This window comes from Trichechus manatus, unplaced genomic scaffold, assembly GCF_000243295.1.
Source record: "Trichechus manatus latirostris isolate Lorelei unplaced genomic scaffold, TriManLat1.0 scaffold00027, whole genome shotgun sequence".
Classification (NCBI taxonomy): domain Eukaryota; kingdom Metazoa; phylum Chordata; class Mammalia; order Sirenia; family Trichechidae; genus Trichechus; species Trichechus manatus.
This window is the reverse complement of record NW_004443963.1, coordinates 13775210-13794689: the sequence shown is the minus strand read 5'-3', so window position 1 is coordinate 13794689 and position 19480 is coordinate 13775210. Positions and strand designations below refer to the sequence as shown.

The window sequence follows — 19480 nt, the reverse complement described above, 5'->3', positions numbered from 1 at the left end:
CTCTTTTGGTGAAGTCTTTTGAAGAGCATAGGTGTTTGATTTTTAGAAGATCCCAGTTATCTAGCTTATCTGTTGGGTTTTGTGCATTGATGGTTATTGTTTCTATCCTGTTAATAGCATGTATTAAGGCCTGAAATGTTGGTCCTATTTTTTCTTCTATGAACTTTATAGTTTTAGGCTTTATATTCAGGTCTTTGATCCATTTTTTTTTTTTCTTTTTTTTTTTTACCCATGGTGGCTTTAGTTTTTTATATATTTTCTGAATCAATGGATATTAAAAATACGACTATTATCATGTGGAGGTGCATGACGTTTTAAACATTAAAATACTAAAACAAGAGTTAGGAACTGCTTATAAAAGAGAAAAAATATCAAGTCTCTGTAGCTTGAGTGTCTTTTCAACAATTTACATACTTTTTGTGGGAGGAAGGAGGAAATAGAGGGGAAGAACTGAAAATGCACACGTTATTAAATTTTAACCCAGAGGCTTACTTCCTGGAGAAGACAGTTTGCAAGAATCTCCAGGAGAATTCTTGCTCCTTCAGATCAGGGTCCTGAGAAGATGAGAGAGAATGGAATGCACACGTGTTCTCCATTCTAATGGGAAGAAAGGGAGAGGATAGATGTAGTGCTAGAAGGGAGGTGGTATAGCATATGAAGTTTGACTGCTGAGTTTTGAATTTCTATTGAGCCCCCTTACTATGTGACCTTGGGCAGCTAACTTACCCTCTCTATGACTTCGTTTCTTCCTCTGTCAATTGGAGATAATAGTACCTTCCTCATAGCATTAATATGAGGATTGAAGAAGGTAATATATATAAATTGATGCCTTTGAATTATGGTGTTGGCAAAGAATATTAAATATACCATGGACTGCCAGTAGAGCAAAAAAATCTCTCTTGGAAGAAGTACAGCCAGAATGCTCCTTAGAAGCAAGGATGGCAAGACTTCACCTCACATACTTTGGACATGTTATCAGGAGGGATCAGTCCCTGGAGAAGTGAAAAGGAGGAAGACCCTCAACGAAATGGATCGGCACAGTGGTTGCCAACAATGGGCTCAAGCATAACAACGATTGTGAGGATGGCGCTGGACCTGGCAGTGTTTCATTCTGTTGTACATAGGGGTCGCTATGAGTTGGAACCAACTCGACAGCACCTAACAACAACAACAAAGTACAATATAATATAGTGGTTAACAATATATACTCTGAAAAAATATTTTAAAAAAAGAATATGTACTCTGGAGCTACCATACTGCCTGGCTTCAAATCCTTGCCTCATTATACTTAGGCAGTCTTTCTATTTGTCAGACTCCTCAACTGGAAAATGGGGCTGAAAAACAGTACTCACTGCTTAGAATTGTTGAAAGAATTAATTAAAATTTGTAAAGTTACACAGTGTCTGGCAACTGGTAAACACTGTTTAAACTATTAATTGTTATAAAAGGCTTAGCTCAGGGTCTGGCATAAATCATATATCAATAAATTGTTGCTGTTTATAGGAAATTCCCATTTCTCAACAAAATTGTGTAAGTGGAAAGAAGGAAGGGTCTGAGGTTTGAAGAGAGGAAAGCAAGTTTGAAAAAGTATTTGTAGAAAGTAGGAATGTTAATTGACTGGAGAGACTTGGTAAGATTGCTAGTCAGTATTGACCATGCATCTGTTGTGCTATTCAGTAGCCCTGTTGAATAATTTTCCTCTAGCAGCAGTTTTCCTGCCCAGGTTCAGTCTGATGAAAAATTGATGGCTGGGTTCATTCAGGGTTGCAGTTTTTGTAGGCAGTTTCAACCAAGGAGAGTCATTGAAATGATAGGTTCTGAAACCCATGTTGGATAGAAAGGGAGACAGATGAGGGCTCAGAGATAGGGAAGTGAGGAGCCAATGTTTGTAGGTTTCAGTGAGGTCATATACATTGCAGTGGGGATATTTGAGCAAGCAAACTGAAAAGATAAAAATGAGGTGTTTGAATTAGCCATTTTGATGGTAGAGAAGTTTCAGATGCTGACACTAGCAAATTAAAATATTTATGTTAAAAATTTGAGGGCTTGACTACAGAACATAGAAAGATATTTGCTTGCAAAACATTTATAAAAGGACTCATCCAGAATTTATTTTAAAAAAAAACTTACAAATCAAAAAGCAATCAGTCTAATTGAAGATGGGCCAAGGATTTACATAGGCACTTTACGAAAGAGGATATCAAAATGGCTAATAAGCATGTGAAAAGATAATCAACTTCATTAATCATCAGGGTAATGCAAATACAAATTATGATACCTCCTACTTGTTGATAGCTACAGTCGAGTGGATTCTGACTCATGGCGACCCCGTGTGTGCAGATTAGAACTGCTCCTCCATAGGGTTTTCAAGACTGTGAACCTTTTTGTAACAGATCACCAAGCCTATCTTTTGAGGCACCTCTGGGTGAGTTTGAACCACCAAGCTTTCGGCTAGTAGTCAAGCACTTAACCGTTTTCACCACTCAGTGACTCCTCTACCTCCTGCTGCTGTTGTTGTTGTTAGGTGCCATCAAGTCAGTTCCAACTCATAGTGACCCCGTGTACAACAGAATGAAACACTGCCCAGTCCTGCACCGTGCCCACAATCACTGTAATGCTTGAGCCCGATGTTTCAGCCACTGTGCCAATCCCATCTCGTTGAGGGTCTTCCTCTTTTTTGCTGACCTACCTCCCACTAGAATAGTTAAAATGAAAATGACAATACTATGAGCAACTACATCTCACCTACACAGTCGATGGGAGTGTAAGTATGAAAATGACAGTACCATGAGCAACTACATCTCACCTACACAGTTGATGGGAGTTAAGTACAGCCTTTTTTTTTTTTTTGGGAACGAAAGGGGGAGAGTGCTGTCATGTTGCAGAAGTTGCAACCAATGTCAAAAAACAATATGTGTATCTTAGGCTGGGTTCTCTAGAGAAGCAAAACCAGTAAAGCATGTAAATATATATGTAGAGAGAGATATCAAAGAAGTGGCTCACGCAATTGTAGAGGCTGGAATGTCCCAAGTCCATGGTCAGGATAGAGGCCTCTCCTGATCATGTAGCTGAAGGGGCTGGTGAACCCAAGATAGGCAGGTTAGACAGCAGGGCTCTTGCTCAAAGGCTGCGAAAATCGATGAATCCCAAGATCGGCAGGCAAGACGGCAAGAAAGCTATTAGCTCAAGGCCCGAGAACCAGAGGTCAAATGAACAGCAGCCAGCTGCAGGATCCAGAGTGAGCAAAAACCCACAAGCCTAGCCAGAAAGTTCCACTTATATTTGATGTAGGCCAAACCCTCAAGGAAACTCCCTTCAACTGATTGGCTACTCACAGCAGATTCCATCATGGAGGTGATCGTATTATATTGAATCTCATCATGGAAATAATAATCACATCATCGTACAACTGCCAAACTGCATCATAGCTGCCAAACCGCTGAGAATCATGGCCCAGCAAAGTAGACACACAACCTTAATGATCACAATGTGTATAAATTTTTGAATAAGAAACTAACTTAAGCTGTAAACTTTCACCTAAAGCACAATAAAATTATTTTTTAAAATGGATACCAACTTTGCCCCCATAGGATTGAGCACCATTTGCCTGTAGTGATGTCCAATCACCTGGGGATTCCTAGGTGGTTCTTATGTATAACTTCCTGGGAACTTGTCAGAAATGCAAATTCTCAGCAGGAAACTTGCTAGAAGTGCAAATTTTCAGCAGGGGGTCGAACTAGAATGAACCAGTTCTAAGTCCTGGTTTGGACTTCCCTCCTTCCTTGTTTCAACATTCATTTCCCTCACTCTGACTCACTAGGACCATGTCCCAGATAAACAAACTACTGACATGCAAACCCTTGTATCAGGCTCCCTTTTGTGGACACTTAGGCTAAGGCAACTGCCAATAATTACATGTCTGTCTTATATAAGTGCAGCTAGTAAAGCCATTTTGGAAAACTAGCAATGCCTATTAAGACTGAACATACATATTTTCTTGACCCAGTAATTCCACTTCTAGATATACATAGACCCAACAGAGATGCCTGTTACTGTGCACCAAAAAACATGTAACAAGAATGTTCATAGGAACATTCTTCTTCATAGCCAACAACCACAGTTGAAATAAATTCTGTATGTTTATACAGTGGAATAAGAATGGATGAACTACAGCATGTGTGTGGATGTTTATATTACACAAATATATCGTTGTGTGAAAGAAGCCAGACACAAAAGAGGGCATACTGTATGATCCATTGCTACTAAGTTCAAAAGTGGCAAAGCTAATCTATTGAGTTAGAAGTCAGGATAGTGGTGACCTTTTGGCAGGGAAATGGTGACTGGAGTGGGACTTGAGGGGGCTCCTGGAGTTCTGTTTCTTGATCTAATTTGTTGGCTACATGGGTGTATTTACTTTGCGAAAATTCATTCATCTATACGTTTGAGATTTGTGCATTTTATCTGTAGGTTACCCTTCAATTTTAAAATTTACATTAAATCAGAAGGTTTGAGAATTTTAGAAATGATAGTTCACATTTTCCACTTGCCAAGTCTCCCTTGAACTAAAGATTTCAACCTGTTAGAAAATGTAGATGTTCACTCCAAGGCTGGAAAGTGAACCAGCCTGGCTTCTGCCCTCCTTACTGTGTCTTCAGGGCAGTAAAGAACTCTCAACAGCAACAATTAAGCACCTCTGGCAGCATACTTGAAGTCATTATGAGTTTTTATCCTTTCACCTTGCATACACTATTTCAGGTTACGTGGACTGCATATATGTTATATGTAAAACTATGGTTTAGAGCTTATAGAACCCCACCTTTTTCACTTTTCTCGGGGTGGCACACTGTCATCCCACAGATCAGATCTGGTTTTCAAGTTTGATTGAAGAGAGTTCCCTGGGATCCAGCTGTGAGATGTAAGAGGCACATTTGAAGATGCTTGAATGAGCATTAGTTGTAATTGATGCTTATTGTTTTGGCTGCATGTTGTTATCCATGTTGCTGTTTTAGTAACTTAGTTTCATCTTTCAGTGGAATTTGTTTGGTTTAGTCTACATTGTGCTCAGATTGATGATTGAAAACCTTACACTTTCATGGAACACTGCTTCATAGCTTTTCCCTTTTCTGCTATTTTTATATTGCATGAATCATTGCACATTTAGGCCATCTGCAGGGCCTGAATGGCGTGAAATAAAATGCTGCCATCACTTAGATTGACGTTTGAGAAGCTGGTATTCATTTGGAGTTTATTCCTGATTATCCTTATATATTTTAAAGTCTCAAGTTTCACTTCAAGATGGTTGCTAAAATCTCTGAGCCAGAAGTATCTCTGATTCTGTTTTTTTTAGCCGGAACATTGGGTCAAGAATCTGTTAGGGACTCAGTTCTGTCTCAGTTGAGATAATAAGAACAGCAAGTTCCACTCCTGTGTTAAAAGGTTTAATCTGTTCAGCAGGCCATCCAGTTTGACATGGACTTCATAGGGGAATAGTAAAAACAAGGGTTTTAAATTGCTAGATTAATACTTCAAAATAAATGTCTTTTTGCATGCCTAGAATATGTCACACCTATTAGATATTTGTCAGAAATGTATCTCACTTAGCAACCTCTTGGGGGTATAGGGGGAAAAAATGGAGCCCTGGTAAAGAGCTCGACTGCTAACCTAAAGGTCTGTGGTTGAAACTCACCAACCGCTCCTTGGAAACCCTATAGGGCAGTTCTACCCTGTCCTGTAGGGTTGCTATGAGTCGGAATTGACTCGGACAGCAATGAGTTTTATTTTCTTTTTTAGAGGGGAAAGAATTGGATGAACACATGTTTGGGATGCTGCAAAAGAGATTCAGGGTTGAAAACGCGCACCTATAGTCACTTATACTCTTTCACTATAGATATATGCATGTCGTGTAGTTAGTCAGGGACCGTAAAAGCCTTTGCCAACTGTTAGTTTCTGGTGCGCAACGCAAGTTTGCTCCATGGTGCAGAAGGAAGGGTTTCCCTGTGCTAAAGTTAGCTGGAATTGCATAAATTATGGAGAGTAGAAATTAGTTTCAGAGTAAGAAGCTTCAAACAAACTGCCCATTGTCGCAAGATGTCTCCTCTTCGTAAATAATATTATAATACATTGGCAACACAGTACTGATAAACTCTGAAACTAACAGATTGAAACATAAAAATATTCCCTTATTTCATTTATTTGAGAAAGCCTGAGACGATAGACCAAAAACACACTTATTTCTACAACTAGGCACAAGAGACTCTTTATTTTCTAAATAGAAACATCTCAAAAATAGAAAGCTCTACTAGGAGTCTAAAAATAAAGGTAATATTTTTACATCTTTAGTTATCCTAATGTATTTCCATGTGATCTTAGGTACCTCGCTTTGTCTTTCTGTGTCCCTTGTCTCCCATGTTGCTACTGTGCTGTCTAAATATTCAGAAGACCTACATTTTGCTTGTAGATGATAGCATTTTGAACATAGATGACATCTTTGGGTTTTGTTTTTTTTTTCATCTTTGAAGGGACAGCTATAATTTTGCCTAAAGACACACTGTTTGGGAATGGTTGGAGTGAAGGAGGGCTTTAATTGTTACACGTAATTCTTGTGGAATAATTGTATTTATTTTTCATTCACTGTTGTTTATTTCTTTGCTTAGCAGACAGAAGGGGGAGCACAGACAGACGGTCAGCAGTCACAGACACAAAGTAGTGAAAATTCAGAGAGTAAATCTACCCCTAAGCGACTGCACGTCTCTAATATTCCTTTCCGCTTCCGGGACCCTGACCTCCGGCAGATGTTTGGGGTAAGTCTCTGAATCTTCTTGTGGATTTTAAGTTGAAATATAATTTAATCCATCAAATATGTTATTAGCCATTAGTACTTTGGGATAAAACTACAGATAGATGGAGAAAGATCCAGAGGTATGTCAATATTCTCATCAGTCATTAGAAACCTTTTCCTATCACCTGGTCTACTCTAGACGTTAACCTTTGCAGGTTCTCACAGACATAGGATGATCATATGTCATATTTCCCTGGGACTGAGGGATTTCTTGGGATGTGGGGCTTTCAGTGCTAAAACCAGGAAAGTCCCTGACAAACCAGGGTGAGTTGGTTGCCTGACTCTCACACCAAACTTAGTAAACTTATTAATAAAATGCTTAGAGCAGACATACACATTTTTTTAGAGTAGTGATTCCTAATAAACTTGTCTGCACATTAGTAGTCACCTCCGGAGCTTAAAAATACTGATGCCTGTGTCCCACACCCAAAGATTGTGACTTAATTGGTCTGGATGTGGCTTGGGCTTGGGCATTTTTATAAGATTCCCCTAGATGATGCTAATGAACAGATAAGCTTGGAGTCCACTGCTTATTCATCCTGTAACATTCCTTTGCGTTCCATATAAGCCCAGTACAATACTGCCTTATCCTCCTCAACCAAAGGACCAGAGGAACAAAGCTCAGGGATGCTCTGTTACAGCCCTACTCTGCCTTCTGCAATGTCTAAGAAGATATATGATGTAGACAATACAGGTTTTGAGGTGGCCCGTTAATGTTGAAAGTGTATGGATTTGAGCATCAAAGAACCGGGATTCACATTCTACTTGTGTATGACCTTGGGAAAGTCATTTAACCTCTGTGAACTTGAATTTCATTGCTATAAAGATAAGAATGGAAATTCCTACCCTTCAGAGTGTTGTGAATTAAATAGTATCTGTGAAAGCAGGTGGTAGTACCTCAGCGGTTTGTTTTTGCTTCCGTGCTCGTACTCAGTAGTGTCAAGACCAGTGTCTACCAGGTTTATAAAGGGCTGGGTTGTAGAGGGTTGACGTGTTCCTTCAGCTGTTTACTTCCTCTTGAAATCACTGTCATGAAAACAGTGTAATAGTAAGGATTTAAGTTTTGGGGAAGTAAGTCCTAATTTTTTATGGACTTCTGTGTTGTCAGCTATTTTAACTTGACCAAATTCTTAACTTGACCTTGACTAAGAGATAATAATAAACAGTTTTTAAAAATTCACTAAGAAAGCTGCTTACTGCTATGCTAGAAAAACAAACACCCTTTGTAAAATCTTGGTTGTGGCTACTTCATGGTGACAGGACACTGGAGCAAGATTTTATCACTTATAGTGGACTACCTGGATGTGTTTTCCACGCCAAAGAGAAGGCCAAGGTAGAAGTTTAGTGATGTTCTTGAAGTGTTTGAACAGCTTTTACACATAAAATGATAACTAGCTATTCTTCATCTCTACAGAAAAGAGCAACAGAAAACATAAAGGGCAATGTAAGGGACTTAGCTTACATGTAAGAAGAAACCTCCTGAGAGCATGAGTTATGAGAGTCTCTACTGAATAATCAGAGATAATATGGATGGAATCTTTGTCTCTGGAGGTCTGTGAAAATGGGGTCCATTCTCATCTCTCGGAGGTGTGCTATCTCTTGGGTCAGAAAAATTGTGTCCATTGAAGATCTGCCTAGGCCCGTTATCAGTGATTTCTAGAAATGTATTATGCCCTTCCCATAAGGCACAAAGTACAAAAGAAATAAATTTTCCTTGTAAGGAATACCTGGTTGTTCTGTCTACTTCCATATGATTAGTACCTCTTCCACAGAAAGGCAGTAGCATTGGTAAAGAGCAGGGGATTTTATGTTCTGCTTTTATTAACTCTGTAAACTTGACAAATAGCCTCTTTCAGCCTCATTTTTCTTAACCATAAAAGGAAGGACATCCCTTCCCCAGAAGAATGTTATTATAAGGGTGCCTTAGAAAATGTAAAAGAAAACAAAGCTCTGAAGCACTGTACAAATCTTAGTTTCATAGGATAAGCATAGAAATAAAATGCCCTCCTACCTAAAATAAGACATCTTTCTTGTTCCTTGATTTTTCTAATTTTCTAGTAGATCATGAAACTGGAGTCTAGCCCAGATATCTTATTCTAGGAAGCTGGAACTCTCTCAATACATGTCTCTTAGTAAGGATAGTAATGATTCAAACCAGTGAGAAAGCATGGTTTCTCTTTTGTTCTTTTTATTTTTCATTTTTTCACATTTCCCAAAGTCTGGTTTGAAATCCAAGTGAAATAGATAATTGAGAGTATGAGTCCAATACTCAGAGGAAAGTGTGAGCCAGAAAGATATCTGGAGGTTTATTATGCATACCTTCAATTCAGTTCATCCAAGTATTGATTCAAACAGTTTTGTCTCTTTATAGATAACCTCACCTCCTAATAGTAACTGTTTTCTGTATGCCTCTTTAATCAGCTGTTGACCTACATAACAATAGTTTATACCTTCCTTGTAGCTTTAGCTTTAGTTGTTTTTCCAAATGTTAAAATACTTTTAAAATTACTAAGCAGTTGTTTTTAAAAAATATTCTTCATGTTCATTGCAGAAATATTAAAGTGACCAATAAATGGAATCATCCTTAATGTCTAAAATAATTAAATATGATGGGCTAGTGTGTAGCCTATAGAAATGATAACACAGATATATGTTTACTGAGTTGAAAAGTTGTTCATGATATATTATTAAGTTTTAAAAAAATAAAAGTTATAAAACAATATGTGGAGTTTATCTGATACATATATATGTATGTATGTATCTGATGTATATATTATCTGATAGGTAACATGTATATATATATACTTAAGGAAATTTAAGAAGACTATGTACAAAATGTGAAGATGGTGGGGTTGCAGATGATCTTTTTTTTCTGTTTCCCCTTTTCCTTTTTTCGTGTCTTTATTTTCTAGTTTTTGTATAATAAACATGGTTTACTTGTGTAAATTAAAAGAAGGGAGACGAAGAACAGCCTTCAGTAGTATATCAACCATAAATAAATGTTTTTGTTTTGTCTCTGCAGCAGTTTGGCAAAATCCTAGATGTAGAAATAATCTTTAATGAACGTGGTTCTAAGGTAAGCTCCATTTCGGTATCCAGTGTGCTTGGTTTCTTTTTAGTTTAGTTTTATTTTACATAGTAACTATTCAGAAAATGTAAGCTGTTTTTTAAGCTACAAAAAAGTATCCCAGGTGTCTAGCTTGGATTAAATTGTGTCTGAAAATAAGCTATCCCATAGCCAAACCTTATCCTAATACTTAAGTAATTGGGAGAATAGGAGCAAGAGACGTTTTAGGGAAAAGTGTGGCAGTAAGGAAGTTAGGATGCAGGAGATGCCAGTCCTTTGTCAGACCTAAATTTAGCCTAAGCTTTCTTATTTTAAAGGAAGGTAGAAAAGGCTGAAAAAAGTGAAATTCTATTATAAATTCTATCAGAAAATTCAGCTTTTTAAAATTAAACTTCAAAATGACACCCTTAGAGCAAATTTAATATTTCAGTTATTCAGTTGACTTGGTATCTCTTTTGTATAAATTTTAACTGGGTTTAAATACAGTGAGTAGTGATTCAGGAATTCAACCCATCTCCTCCTCAAAGTTATACCGAGTTAGAGAAACTTCAGGATGTAGAATTGCTTAAATTACAAAATACAGTGAGTTTTTTTTGCATAAGAATGAAAGTAACAATGTCCAATTTGATGTACGTACCCTCTTCTAAAGGTATTCTACAGATAAACTGAAATTTTTAATTAAAATTTATTCTCCTGTATTAATTTGTTTTACTATTTTAAATTCCCAATCTATATGACTTAGGATTTTTATATACTAAAATAAGCCACAGTGTTTTTAGGAATGAGGGAATAGTGTTGTGAAAAAATATTCAATGAACTGAATTTTGGGTAATTTTATTTGAAAGAATTCTTCCTTCTGAGCAGGTGAAATCCACCCTACAGAAACAATCAGCTGTGTCCAAGCCTGTAAATATTTACCTTACTGTGTTCAGTTCTGCTTACATTTTTACATTGAAGTAATTTTTAAATTAATTTTCATTTGGTCATCTCTGCTGAACTATGAGAACAGCTCTTGGCTATGATTAAATCTCCTAAGAATGTCATTTGAGAATTTGACAAAAGCTAAGTAAAGCTAATAAATGGATTAATAGATACCTCTCTTCAATTTCCTACTCCAAATTTACCATACTTCGGGCATTGATAACATATAACTGCAGTGTTATATATGCCTCTTGCCCCAGTCTGTACTAATACAAATGTATGTGGTGTTGTAATGCTCCTGGATCATTGTTCCCTTACCTTATAAAGGTACCAGCACTAAAATGTTTAATACCAACTATAATAGTTATTTGTTAACTCTAACAAGGTAGTTATACTCTAAGCTTCCAGTTTTCAGTTAAAACAAAAATGATTAATATGCTTATACAGTACTTTCTCCAGCACTTGGTAAGTATTTTTAAAGTGAAATCTGTTCAAACTGCAGCCAATAAGACTGTTTATTATATAGTTCCTTTATTGTATAGTTTGCTTTTATTTTTTGTGATCTTCTTAGCTACAAGGTGGAAAAATGACAATGGTTTAAGAGATGGGAAGCATGGAATGTGAAATAAATACGTGAAGATTATTTGACCATATGGTTTATCTAAAGTAGCAGTTTAAATATTTTTGGTTTTAAGTATATGCACTTAAAATATTTTTAACTAGACTCTTAACAACTGGAAGCCCAATATAATTTCATCAGGCATTGAGGACTTGCTCCTTACCAAGACAACAATTTGATTGAATTATTGTGAAGCAAAGGAAAGGATCTTTCTTAAGGCTTCTTTCACTGACTTCAAGGATTTGCCTGCTACCAAAACTTTTTTAAATTTGTGTGATCCAATTGCTTCTTCCCTGTAATTTTCGTTTTAAAATTATGATACAAGTCTTCCTTTTCTCTTTGGGGAATCTTAAGAGCATATGTGCCTCTCTCAGCTTGATGCTGTGTCCTCACTACCCCTTTTTTTCTTTGGGCTGCTAAAGGGCCCACAGACTATGTACCAATTGGTAAATGTTCTAAAAACAAAGCACAGAATTCAAAATTGCTCTGGATCTGTCTTCAAGAACTGATAGAAAACCTTGTCTTTGTCCTTTGCCCTTCTTAACTGTTCCCTGTAGTTCTTTGCTGGAATAGGTTCCCCTGGAACTATTCTGAGGCTTGTGTTATTAGAGGTTTATTCTGGAGTCAAACCCATAGATGTCTTTTCTGGGATCCACCTAAGATAAATTAATGAGTACTTTTCTTTCTGTAAATTAAATTTAGTTTCTCATTTCTTTTATAGTTGAGGTTGACTGCAAAGTTACAAGTCTTGAACCAAAGAAAAAGAAGACATGTGTGGTCCTGTTGCTCAGTCTTTTGAACAGTGTGTTTCTCTGTACAGAAATTAGTTTTATTGATTTTTTTTTGTAGCAGAAATGGAAAAACTAGTCTCAAAGTAATTCTGAGATAAGCAGTGCTTACATGTAAAACAGTGTTTAACCAAATTGCTTCACCCAAAAAGCAACTCTTTATCCTATCTTATTTTAAACAATAGGACTGTGGATCCAGGACTTTAGAATATAAGCATTTGAAAACCTAAGTGAACACTGTTACACTGCTGCCCCCTCCTTGCCTGTTGTCCACCTTTACCAGCTTGCCCATAGAGTAGAATTTCTCTGCTCCAGGAAGTGTTTGTTTCCTTGTTGTTGCTTTCCTTTCTTCTTAACTTTCATGTTCTGGATTTGGCTTACCTAGATTATGGAATGAGTATGTATTATACCTATGCACACACATACATGCATATATATTTAAATTATTTCATGTAATTTAAGAAAAAAATCTCTTTACTCCCCACTGCTTTATAAAAAAAAAAAACACAAAAAGAATTCAGCTGTGTCTAATTTTCTGTGATTAACTGAAACAAAGATAGACTATCCTTTTGAAAATGTACAATTAGACTATGATGAGAAATAGTGCCCCTGCCAAAAACTTAACTAGTTTACTCAGATAGAATCTAGAAAATGATTAGATGGGTACGTATAGCTTTATTGATTCTCCAGTTTTACCAAATATGACAAAGCGTTAACACAAGTAACAAGCAAATAGGTTATAGGTAGACTTGCCATGTCTTAGGTTGTCCAGGATAGTCCCCATTTATGCCCGTTATCTTAGTATAATTATTAATAATGTCCTCTTTCTCCCTCAGAGCATCCCAGTTTGAACAATAAATTATATTGTCACTCTCCTTATAGATCATTTGAGTAATAGCTTTTTAAAAGCACCTTGTTAAAAACCATTATAAAACTAAAGCATGGTGCTTAATGAAATGTAGGGGGAAAAAAATTCCACTACTAATATTCTGTAGTTTTTCTTCGAGTCTTTCTGCTCCTTTGGAATCTTAAACAGAGCCCTAAATAATGGTCACCTTGTTCGACCCCCCGGTATCCTAGACCACGCATTCTCTGCTAGACACTTGTAGTGGCCAAGAGCTTACTGCTTTTCACAGGTTTATTCCATTATTGAACTTCAGACTTCACTGTCCTGTTCACTATCACCCAGCTCCACAACAGTTTGTTTGTGATAATTATCAAGCTGACAGATAAAGAAATGCACAAAGTCTAGTACTAATGTTTCCCATATGATTTTATCAAAATACTTTTGATATTATAGTTGTCCCTTGAAGGGACATGTATTGTAAGTACGGAGTATGTAGATGCTCTTTACCTCTTCAGTCAGTGCCAGTTATTAAGCCCACTAAAGGACTGCATAATAGAGCACAGCAACAATTATCTCCGCGATTGTTTCTAGCAAAGTTTTAGTTAATATGTTCTCATTATTTCTCTCAGGTGGATTTCTGGAACAATAGGGATCTGGGTTTAGGTTGGGCTTAAGTGCAGCTGGAGTTAGGGAAGATAAAACCTCTATTCCCATTCCTCGCACACAAGTAGTGTGCTGTAATTCTTGCCTGTCACTCTGGCTTTTGATTTCATGTGAAAGGAAACTTTATTTCATATGGTCAAAATACTTTCTTTGAAGTTGCGCTAAGTAGGTCTGTGATTTTCAGTAATATTTGATAGATAATGCCGAAGTAAAATGTTTTTCATTATGCTTAAAACAGAATTAACAGTGCATGGATTTCCAAAGGGCTTAGTTTATTTTTCTTTTGTTACCATTTTACAGGTTTTAGTTTTTTTTTTCTTTTATTTATTTTTTAATTTCTGTGTTCTGGCCATACCCAGGAGAACCGTCTGCTTTTGATTTCTCCCTTAAACGTTACATGGTAAATTTTCTTTCTCATTCTTCTGAGATGGAAAAATTCAAAGATTATACAAATAAAAATATTTTTTTTTACAATGCTTATTTTATTGCTTGTCATTTATTGCAGTCTGAGGCCAGACTAAAAAGGTGACGGTTACTCAGCTTCTATATGCCCTTGATTATAAATGGATGTCAAGGCTGGTGATAAAATTGCTGCCGTACTTGCTAGAAGTTTTAATCACAACAATACACCTAATAAACACACCTTTCCTCTGTTTCCAAGAAGCAGATAAGATAGCTGGTAATCACTAATGTAACACTGGTATAGTTACGCTATTAATGTAGAAGGACTTTGGTAGGAGAATAAAGCATATAGACCTCCTCTGTAAGTACAGTGGCCACACTGAGCACTTGGAATGTGGTGAGTCAAAATTGCAACGTGCTGTACGGGAAAAATACTTCAGAGGCTTAGTCAAAAAAGAAGAGTGTGCAGCATCTTATTAATAACATTTTTATATTGATGCTATGTTGAAATGATGCCACATTATATATATTGGATTAAATAACATATTATTAAAATTGATTTTACTTGTTTCTTTCTACTTTTTTAATGTGGCTACTAGAAAATTATAAATTATATATGTGACTCAGTCTGTATTTCTCTTGGGCAGCGCTGATGTAGACAAAATTATCTCAACATCAGTTTTTTAAATTAAAAATAAAAGTTTACTTTTTGTATGTCTTTTTTATTCATGAGAATTTAGATAACAGAAATTTTCCATTTTATGTACCTTTTATTGAGAGTTTAAGATTAAATCTCAGTGTGACTTTGTACCTATTAAGACTGGTTGTTATGTTTCCCTGTCTGATATATTATGTGTTTTTTTTTTTAAGCAGTTCTAAGGAAAATGTGTTACTGACATAATTTTATTAACTAATTTTTTTTCCAAAGCAAGAGATCAAAATGACCAAACTTACTGTGAGCTTGATTTCTGAGAATGAAGGGAAATGAAAACGTAATTTCATACAAGCATGCTTTCCTATCGGTAACTTTTTAAACTTGGATAATCCTTGTGAAGATCCCTAGAACAGTTCCTGCATATCTTTTAAAATGCTAAATTTTATTGAAGAAACAGTACATTAAAAAAACAATTAAATCTTTGAGTTAATATTCTTGAAACTGAACTGTAAATATGATAGATAAGCAAGCATGAAGTTGGGTTGTGGAAAATCATCTTTTAAAAGATTCAACATGAGAGAAAACTAAATAAGAACAATACTCTAAAAATGTTTGTTATATTTCTGATGTTCTTAATCATGGACTTCAATTCCAAGAGGTCTGTATTCTTTTCCTATTGCTTTTGAACAAATTACCACAAATTTGGTGGCTTAAAATAACACACATGTATTCTCTTACAGTTCTGGAGGTCAGAAGTCTAAAGTGGGTCTTATTAGGCCAAAATCAAGGGCTGTGTTCCTTTAGGAGGCTCTAAGGGATAATAGGAATACCTGGCGGCGTAGTGGTTAAAAGCTATGTCTGCTAACCAAAAGAAGGTCACCAGTTAGAATCCACCAGGCACTGCTTGGAAACCCTGTAGGGCAGTTCTCTTCTGTCCTATAGGGTCACTATGAGTCAGAATCGACTCATCGGCAATGGGTTTTTAAGGGATAATAAGGGAGCCTTGGGGCTGCAGTGGTTAAGAGCTGGCCTGCTAACCAAAAGGTTGGCAGTTCGAATCCACCAGCTGCTCCTTGGAAACCCAATGGGGCAGGTCTACTCTGTCCTGTAGGGTCTCTATGAGTCAGAATCGACTTGACGGCACATAACAACAAGAGATGATTAGGAGCCCTGGTGGTGCAGTGCTTAACAGCTTGGCTACTAACCAAAGGTCGGCAGTTAGAATCTACCAGCCACTCTTTGGAAACACCATGAGGCAGTTCTACTCTGTCCTATACAGTCGCTGTCAGTCGGAACTGACTCGACAGCAGTGGGTTTTAAGAGATAATCAAGGACACCTAGTGACACAGTGGTTAAGTGCTGTGCTGCTAACTGAAAGGTCAGTGGTTTGAACCCACTAGCTGCTTCTCGGGAGAAAGATGTGGCAGTCTGCCTCCCTAAAGATTACAGCCTTGGAAACCCTGTGGGGGCAGTTTCACTCTGTCCTATAGGATCACTGTGCGTCGGAATTGACTCACCAGCAGCAGGTTTGGTAAGGGATAATCCATTTCCTTGCCTTTTCCAGCTTCTAGGGGCTACTGCAAGGAGCCCTGCTGGTGCAGTGGTTGAGTGCTCAGCTGTTAACCAAAAGGCTGGCTCTTTGAACCCTCCTAGAAGCTCTGTGGGAGAAAGACCTGGCGATCTGCTCCCGTAAAGGTTATGGCCTATGAAACCCTGGGGGCAGTTCTACTGTGTCATAAAGGGTCTCTATGTGTCTGAATCCGCTCGATAGCACATAACAGAGGCTACTGCATTCTACGGCCCATGGCCCCCTTCCATCTTCAGAGCCAGCACTGGTTGGTCAAATCTTTCTCAGGCCGTATTACTATGATCCTGACCCTCCTGCCTCCCTCTTTTACTTATAAGCACCCTTGTGATTACATTGGACCCACTCGGATAATCCAGGATAATCTTTCCATCTCAAAACCATTAACTTAATCCCATCTGCAAAATCCGTTTTGCCATGTAAGGTAACATATTCACAGAATTCTGGGGATAAAGACATGGACAATTTGGGAGGCTATTATTCTGCCTCTTTTATGTTTCATGTCAGACAGTCCCAAAGCATCAACAAGGCTTTCCTCCTCCTTTTACGCTAGGTAAAGACGCCTGTAGAGATTGCTTTATTCTGACTTCTCTGATATCTTTATTAACATTTTTATTGGAGTATAAACACTTTTAAAGCATTTGAAAATGATTATTAAAGTCATTATTGAGAAAATCTTCTGCAAGAAGACATTAATGCTAAACTTCTGTCATTTGCTGACTATAAAATATCTGTGTTTATGATAGCACCATTCATTCTTTCACATTTTGTGTCACAGATGTTCTATCAAAACTTCCCAGAAAAGAGGGTCATAGAGAATGTTTAGCAACTAGATATGAAAAATAAAATTAGAAAGATTTTACGTAGGACTGATGATTTTCTAATTTTCTTGCCATTAGCTGTATATTGTTGGGTACTCCACCTCAGTTTGACTCAGTTTCTTTACCTTTAAAATGAAACCAGCAAATCCTTTCTATCTCACAGTTGTGTTGAAAAGACAAACAAGTATGTATGTATGTGTGTATAGATGTAGATAGTCATCATGCTAAAATAACCCTAGACATTAGTCTCCACATAACTTGTTATTTAACTATTTATTTATAATTAATTTAAATTACTGAGGCTGTGAGGATCTCTTGGAATACGAATTATAATGCTTCTAAAATGTGACATAAAAACTGTGACCTTTCTTAAAAAATTTAACTTTCCTATTGGAAGATTCTCCAATGTTGGAGACCTGGCTTCCTGTCTTCAGCAGATACTAGTGTAGATGACAAATGGTGTAATTTATTAATAACTTGTATACCTCGAAGTGTCCAAGTGGCTATGTAACATGTTTAATACCAAAATTTGTTTCTGAAAATGTGTTCCTATTGATATTTTCAACAAATTTATAAGATTTTTAGGAAAGAGTACTAACTAAAATCATCCATAGTATTCCATCATAAGGAATATATATATTTTAAAAGTTCTATCAGCTTAGCATTGCATTTTATAGAGTCGTTTGTGGTGATATCCAAATTATGGGTAGAGACAGTCCATTGGAATCTACCATGGAAAGTCATCCAACCATATGATGATCCTTTAGCATACTGAGTAATTGGTTCCTTCAGAAAAATGGGGTTGGTTTTATAAAATCTTTTTATTGAACAATGGACATTGTTAGCCATCTCAGTAAAACATGTTTTGTATATATAGGAGTACTTATAGTATTAAGTGGCAAGGCAAAACTTCAGTTAAAAATAAAAGGTTCCAAGTCATCCTACAAAGGAGTAGTCAAAGAATATTAGAAGGACAACGTACTGGGAAATGCGGACATTCCTAGAAAATCCTCAGAATTTACCACTCTACAGATGAAGAAATAGCTTGAGAAAATTATTGGTAAAATTCGAGTTGTAGAGTGGAGAGGTAATGATAAAGTACCTAGAATAAAGTTGATATGATGCCTTATGAAATTGTCATATAAGTACATAGTAAATCCTGCTGATGTTGAAATTGATAGTATGATTATGACCCAGATGGCCTTTTCAGATAGGATGTGAACACAGGAGAAAAGTGGGTTAACTCATTGGCCTCCTGCTTTGTGTACCTAATGAATTAGAGCCCCCCTCACCTTTTTTTTTGGCAACATCTACAAGAGACAAATAAATTAATCCTATCTCAGTAAAACAACTATATTGCTATTTTATGGTATTCTCTTCCTATTGAATAGTGTATAACTGATGTCACTAAACTAAATCTCATTCTCTTCACCTATTGACCATTCCTTTTTTCTATATATATAGAACATTACTAATAAATTTAGCATCAGATGTAGACACTGACAAATTTATAATTTAGGCAAATTAGGGTTAGCAATTTTCTGAAATTCAGCTGAACATATTTTTACTGTAAGTGCCAATCTGGTCAGGGGCAGTGGTGAGTCAGTGGTAGAACTCTCACCTTCCATGCAGAAGACCCAGATTCGATTCCCGGCCAGTGTACCACAAGACAGTCACCACCTGTCCATCAGTGGAGGCTTTTGTGTTGCTATGATGCTGAACAGGTTTCAGTGGAGCTTCCAGACTAAGACAGACTAGTAGTAGTAAGGCCTGGCAGTCTACTTCTGAAAATCGGCCAGTGAAAACCCTGTGGATCACAAAAGTCCAGTACACAACTGATCATGGGGATGGCTCAGGACTGGCATTGTTTTGTTCTGTTGTGCATAGGGTCCCCATGAGTCTGGGGCCAATTTGATGGCAGCTAACAACAACAGCAGCCAATCTGGTTAATTAAAGTTGGCACTGAAGAAAAATCATAGTTGGACTGACAACCGCTTAATATTTTCATTTGCTTAGAAGAACATGAGTGTACTGTCTTCCTATACCCATTACCTGCAGATTTATACATCGCCACTAGGCCTTAAATTATCCTGTTCCCATCTAGCTCAATTGGCATGACACAGCTTATAAAGACAATGCTCTACATTCTACCTTAGTGAGTAGTGTCTGGGGTCATAAAAGCCTGTGATCTGCCATCTAAGATACTCCACTGGTCTCATCCCTTCGGGAGCAAGGGAGAATGAAGAGAACAGGATACAAGGAAAAGATTAGTCC

The 19480-nt window shown here is 37.0% G+C and overlaps 1 protein-coding gene across 3 annotated transcripts in view; it reads left to right on the top strand.

Annotated features, from left to right (window-relative positions):
* The window catches only part of RBFOX2 (RNA binding fox-1 homolog 2), a 357084-nt gene that overhangs the window by 311040 nt on the left and 26564 nt on the right, over positions 1-19480 (top strand). For 2 of the 3 annotated variants that reach the window (XM_023729024.1, XM_023729025.1), the window contains exons 4-5: positions 6654-6800; positions 9861-9914. In XM_023729024.1, the coding sequence (XP_023584792.1) occupies positions 6654-6800; positions 9861-9914 (201 nt within the window). The remainder of the gene's footprint in view (positions 1-6653; positions 6801-9860; positions 9915-19480) is intronic. The other variant, XM_012554838.2, reaches the window with a different exon arrangement.